The sequence below is a fragment of the Cebus imitator genome, unplaced genomic scaffold, assembly GCF_001604975.1.
Source record: "Cebus imitator isolate Cc_AM_T3 unplaced genomic scaffold, Cebus_imitator-1.0 Scaffold278, whole genome shotgun sequence".
Lineage (NCBI taxonomy): Eukaryota > Metazoa > Chordata > Mammalia > Primates > Cebidae > Cebus > Cebus imitator.
This window is the reverse complement of record NW_016107593.1, coordinates 1,607,910-1,614,792: the sequence shown is the minus strand read 5'-3', so window position 1 is coordinate 1,614,792 and position 6,883 is coordinate 1,607,910. Positions and strand designations below refer to the sequence as shown.

Below are 6,883 nucleotides of genomic sequence, written 5' to 3'. Positions count from 1 at the left end.
CTTGAGGAGAGAGTCTATCCCTTATAGAAGCTCAAATGCTGAGCTATGAGCTCCATTATTCTCTTCAGACCTACTGGGAAGGTATGTTTAAGTCTGCTGCAACAGAACTCATAACCACTGTTTTTTCCCAGGTGCTCTGTCCCAGGAAGGTTGGGCTTTATTTATAAGTTCCTGACATTCTTTTGCCTTTTATCAGAGATGCTCTGCCCAGCAAGGAGGTAGCCTAGTCACAGTCTGCCAGCAGAGATGTTGCTGAGCTGCCGCAGGCTCTGCCTAGCTGTCGTGTGAACTTCCTTGCAGTTTTGTTTATAGGGGTATGGTTAGAACTGCCTCGGTAATCTGCCTCAGTCATGGCGGACTATCTCTGTAATGGCAGACTGCCTTGGTAATGGTGGACTACCTGGGCAGTGGCAGACTGCCTCGGTGGTGGACTGCCTTGGTAATGGCGGATGCCCTCCCCTGCACAGAGCTGGACTGTCCCAGGTCCAGCTGTGTTTGCTGTGAAACTCTCAATCCAGAGCATTTCAGATTGCTGGTGTTTGTGGGAGTGGGACCAGCCAAGCCAGATCACCTGGCTCCCTGTTTCAGCCCCCTTGTTTTCAGTTGAACAAGCGACTCTTTCTCCCAGGCATTCCAGTCACCAGTTCAAATGGTGCCTGGATTTGTGTGAGTTTTTGTGTGGAGACCTGCTGCGCTGGCTCAAATAGCTGTGCTGGAGGCTCGTGGCACTTTTCTGCCCATGAATCTCCTGGTCTGTGGTCAGTAAAAATTCATTTGGAAATGTGGTGGTCACTCACCCACTGTGCTTTCACTGGGAACTGCAATCCAGAGCTGTTCCTATCTGGCCATCTTGGATCCCATAGAAGCATTTTCTTAAGAAGCTTTATTTACACTTTATGTAAGACTGAGAAAATATGAATTGTCCATATCAATGAATATATATATATATATATATATATATTTTATGAATTATTAATTTTGGATAATTTTTGAAGGCTAATGGAGATTATAAAACCTTCCCCATTAGGAGGTCCAACATCCTATTTTATATGTAAGTGATATTTTCATTTCATGATCTTGGACATTCTTACCTGAACATGTGCAAATTTCCTTGCCTCTTTTTCCTTTAAAGTATACCTGTTTGGAGGAAGATATAAACAGATACTCTGAAAAGAAGATACACAAGCAGCCAACAAACATTTGAAAAATGCTCAACATCAGTAATCATCAGAAACACAAATCAAAACCAAAATGAGATACCATTCCACATCGGTCATAATGGCTATTACTGAAAAAATAAAATAATAGATGCTTGTGAGGCTGCAGAGAAAAGGGCATGCTTATACATGGTTGGCAGAAATGTGCATTAATTATTTCGGCCACTATAGAAAGCAATTAGATTTCTGAAAGAACTTGAAACAGATCTGCAATTTAGTCTAGCAATTCCATTAATGGGTACATATCTAAAACAAATAATTCTACCAGAAGCATACATGCACTTATATATTCTGGATAACGAAAATGTGGTACATATACACCATGAAATACTGTGCAGCCATAAAAATGAATGAAATCACTTCCTTTGAAGCTACATGGTTGCAGCTGGAGGCCATAATCCTAAACAAATTAATGCAGGAACAGAAAACCAAATACTACATGTTCTCACTTTTAAGTAGGAGCTCAATGTTGGGTATTCATGGACATATATATGGCAACAGTAGACATGAGGACTGTCAGACAGGAAAGGGAGGGACAAGGACAAAGGCTGAAAAACTGCTTACTATACTTAATACCTTGGTGACAGGATCAATGATACCTCAAACCTCAGCATCACACAATATACCCATGTAACTAATTTTTACATGTAATCCAGAAACTAAAATAATGAAGTTATTTCAAAAAATAAAGTACAGAAGCCTACCTGCTCAGAGGATTATGGCCAGCATGACTTGGAACACAGTTATTTCATCCAATTTATTTAGTACTTATAAAAATAACGTCAATTATGAAAGCTGTCTTTCCTTATAGCTACCCAAGGTGTTTGAAATGCAAATGTGACCTTTGATAACAGTGTTGCTTGAAGGTATAGAAAAGATGCTATGACATGTTTCACAGTAAATGATAGAAAAATTCATCCTCTCAGCAGTCTCTCAGTGCTCATTTTCCCTTTTCCCCTATAGGACCTCATGTCTTTTACCCAAAGTTCCCATGATGTGAAGAACTGCCTTATTTTGCCGCTATTGTTGAATGATATCAGTACTAGATTTAGAGGACTAAGTTCCAAATTTTATTCTTCAGTGTGGTACCCACTAACTGAAGCCTTTGAATAAATCTTGTTGCTTTTCTAAACCTCACTCTCTATATGTAAAATCATGATAATGAAGTCACCCTATCTATATCAATAAGCTACCTAAGGCACTGTATATAAAAATTCTTCTAAAATAAATAAGCAGTAATTCCCATCTTCATGTGCTCAATCTCTTTGAGCTATACACAGCAAGGCATACAATTCTATTATGAGGGTTTTCTTTTAAAAAGCAACTTGTTGACTTAAATGATCTTAGTTTGGTAGAATATAGCAGTGTGGTACCTGGCAAATGGGAGCATATTTCCACATTTCTTACCCTTACCTATTTTAGATTACTGCTGAATCTCATCCAGTCCCCTACTCTGCTAGAAGTCAGAGTTCAGCGTTCCAGACACTTCACACTGTACTTCTTAAAGAATACCTAAACCTCAGGCTATATCCAGATTCAAACAGAGTCCTTTTTGTCTATTGTGGTAAAACATATGTTTCATAATATTTACAATTTTAACTATTTGTAAGTGTACAGTTCTGTGATATTAGTGCATGTATTTTGTAGTGTCCACAGAATTTTTCATTGTCTCCAATTAAAATTCTTTACCTATTAAAGACTAAGGTCCCATTCTCCCATCACTTAGCCCCTGGCAACCACTCAGGGTGCATATTTTAAATACTAGCAGTGTTAGATAAAATAATGCTAACTCCTGTAACAAATAAGCCCTAAAACATATAATGGCTCAAAACTATTTCTGACTCTATAACGTATGGAAGGGATGTTACTGATTGACAGGCAGTTCTTTTCCCAGCTCTTCTCCAGAATTACTGCAAATTTTGATTGTTCCATTATCCTGCAAATGGCTTCTAAGGTCACTATGCTTGCCTACCTCAAGACAACAGGTGAAAGAAGAGAACATGGAGAATTACCCATGTGCAGTTTTGTTTAGGCCAGACTTGGAATCAGCACACATCATGTACACTCAAACTCTTGATGAGAATCAGTCACGTGGCCTCAACTAGACTTCAGGGAAGCTACAAAATACGGTCTAGTCATGAAGAAGAAATTTCGGGTTTGAGGATAAGCCAGGCAGTCTCTCCCATCAGTCATATTAAGAGCGTAGATATGCCTACAAATCGTCATCCATGCACTTAAGAACTTTTACTTTTTGAAAATGTAGTTTTCCCTAGGAGAAAAAGATACTTCCTTTTAAATATGTCCAAAACCCAAACATACCTGAATGGCAAAATTAAAGTATACATAGAATTCCACTAAGAAGCAAGAGATATTGTCTAGATGTAGAAACCAGTAGAAACAATTGAAAAGATTAGAGGAAGTTACTTCTTCAGTCAGTTCAATCAGCTGTATGGTAAGGTCCAGTGAAGATATCTAGAATGTTCAGAAGGTTTAGAATCATGTGTGTCCTTAAAGAATACTTCAATGTTTTTTTCTAAAGTGTCAGCATTCATATCCAAAGGGTTTATCATCTCTTAATATACATTGTAAATGCAACCATGATCAGCAGATTAATTCATTAGTCTGCAACACTGAGGAAGTTTTTAGTTGATAAAGGTATTGATATTGAACACATAGATGTGGCTTGAAGAGCAAGGCTAACAGGCATATGTTACAGTTTCTGTTCACGCAGGAAGGAATCTACTTCCTTTCACTAATTGCGCAGGGACTCAGGCTCCATACATAGGAACACTTAGCATCTGCATTTTCCTTTCATACAATGAGAGAAAATGCATAAATGCATTTGTTGGCAATACTGACAAAGACCAATTTCTGGAATAATTGAAACCTTGATTTCTGTCATTAGCCGGATGTTTACAAAACGCATCTTCCTGTCTACATTCCAGATGTTTCTTCTTATTTTAATAGCTCTTTGTTTTTTTCTGTGTCTTGAATTTCAAATTGTAAAGTGTCAAGGGAAAAGACTTCACTTTGCAAGTTTCATGGAGAATTGACATAAGCTTAAACTCCCAGAATCCTTGCAACATTTATTTGTAGGTCCTTGCAATTAGTTTACTTTCTATAGAAAGCTTGAGATGCTGAATTATGTCCCAGAGTGAACATTAGATGAGCGAACAACCTTTTGATCCACCTGACTACTCTTGCACATCAAATACTGGTTTTGGCTGAAAGTATTCTTTTTAGAATAATCTTTCTCTGCAACTTTGATTTCTCAGGGAGCGAGCGTTGAATACAACACAGCCTGGGTCCCTTCAGCTCACCGTGGGAAACCTGAAGCCAGAAGCCATCTACACTTTCCGAGTTGTGGCTTACAATGAATGGGGACCAGGAGAAAGTTCTCAACCCATCAAGGTGGCCACACAGCCTGAGTGTGAGTATGAAAAGGAACGGGTAGTATTTAGAAAATGTTTATTTTTCTCTGCAACATCCTCAAATTCTTTCACAGAACCTTTGCGAGGTGACAAAATGGAAGAACAATATTTTTTTAAGTAACCTATTTAATTCAAGGATATGTAAAAGTAAGATAACTTGTAAAAATAGAATGGCCTCTTCACTTAGATCATGTACCATAATGGCAAAGGCCTAATCTATCCATGCAGTCTGCATATTCATTTCCTAAGACAGTTATTTACTCTGCCTGACAGTATTTTATCTTCATCATTGGGTTTCAGCCTCCTCTGTTGAATTTACAAGTTTTTTGAGTTTGTAAAAAGTGTGACATCAAAGGTAAAAGAACAATAGCATACAACTTCTAAATCCAGGGACTAATTTAAAAACTTAAACATGCACCACGTGCACTGAAAAAGCTACTAAAAGCAAATTGAGAGTTAAGGAAGAGGAGGGATAACATCTATTGGATAATCTCACTCTCCTCTAACTTGAATCACTAGATTCAGCTATTTTTTTTTCCACAAAGTAAAGCAGCTGAATAGTTTTTGACCAAGGTATGATTCAGTGATTTCTGCTCTGTTAAAGGAAGAGCTCCAAAATTACATAGTCAAAAACAATTTCTGTACTTCAGAAAATTTTGTTTTCTGTTGTGCGTTTCTAATGTTTTTGACAAGATTGGTTGCTGATGAGCCATTAGCCAAATTTGTTTTGTTTCACATTAGAAAAAAAAGTGGAATCTAAAATCAAAATGAAAGGCATAGCTACTTGTTAACAAGCTGTTTTACGTTAAACACCTAACTGTACCTACTTCCTTTTTATAAAAAAATTAATAATGATATTTGGCTTATATTCCTATTCATTATACATGAAACTGTATTTATCTTCAAAATCACATCTTGCATTTTTGGAATAAGTTGAAGTAGAGATTGGAAATATTTTAACTGGTAGTTGTGAGTGTGAGAGAGTAACCTTTGTATTACATAACATCTTGGGAAATTAAAATCAGCATGTTGAAGAAGAGAGAACAGGAGATACGGTCTGAGTGTGCTTTTGACAGAATCTCCATCATTTATTTCATTTGGCCAGGGCTACAGAGACAAGATGATAACAAATTGGAATAAAGTATTAATTGAAGGAAGGGAAGAGGGCTAAGCTGTGCAAATAATACAAATATTTGCCTCATAGAAGTAAAACCTCAGGGCCAGCTGAATAATTTGTAAGACCCAAATAATTTTAATTTGCAAAATAAAAACACAGGGGCATCTGGTTAAAAATTATTAAGATTATAGGATGGCTACAGCAGCATGAGGCCTTGCACAATTTCACCCTTTGCATGCCCACGAAGCTGGTCTTGCTCCCAGGTTTCTGTTCGGGACAATGTTTTGTTGCTGTACAGATTAACTCACTAGATAATGCTAATTTCCCCTTCGTAATGTCTATATTAACATAACGTTTGAGTCTTCTTTTTTTTTTTTTTTTTGAGACCGAGTTTCGCTCTTGTTATCCAGGCTGGAGTGCAATGGCGCGATCTCGGCTCACCGCAACCTCCGCCTCCTGGGTTCAGGCAATTCTCCTGCCTCAGCCTCCTGAGTAGCTGGGACTACAGGCACGCGCCACCATGCCCAGCTGATTTTTTGTATTTTTAGTAGAGACGGGGTTTCACCATGTTGACCAGGATGGTCTCGATCTCTTGACCTCGTGATCCACCTGCCTCGGCCTCCCAAAGTGCTGGGATTACAGGCGTGAGCCACTGCGCCCGGCCCCGAGTCTTCTTTTTATTGTGGTTGGGGGACAGAGTCTTACTCTGTTTCACAGGCTGGAGTGCAGTGGCACAATCTCAGGTCACTGCAACCTCCGCCTCCCAGGTTCAAGCGATTTCTGGCTAACTTTTGTAAAGACAAGGTTTCACCATGTTGACCAGGCTGGTCATGAACTCCTGACCTCAAGGGATCCGCCCGCCTTGGCCTCCCAAAAATGCTAGAATTACAGATGTGAGCTACTGAACCTGGCCCAACATTTGAGTCTTCACTTGCTTTATTGACTTTCTCTTCATAGATCATCTATGTAAAATCAATAACTTTTATGGCTATTTTGTGTTTTTGGTTAAAAACAAATTAGGCTATGTATTTATTTTTACATAATATACACACCATATATATATATATATATATATATATATATATATACACACACATAGACACACACACACACCCCAT

The 6,883-nt window shown here is 38.3% G+C and overlaps 1 protein-coding gene across 4 annotated transcripts in view; it reads left to right on the top strand.

Moving 5' to 3' along the window:
- DCC (DCC netrin 1 receptor) overlaps window positions 1-6,883 on the top strand; it is a 1,206,315-nt gene that overhangs the window by 842,538 nt on the left and 356,894 nt on the right. For all 4 annotated transcript variants that reach the window (XM_017501124.2, XM_017501122.2, XM_017501121.2 and 1 more), the window contains exon 9: window positions 4,493-4,647. In XM_017501124.2, coding sequence (XP_017356613.1) covers window positions 4,493-4,647 — 155 coding nt within the window. The remainder of the gene's footprint in view (window positions 1-4,492; window positions 4,648-6,883) is intronic.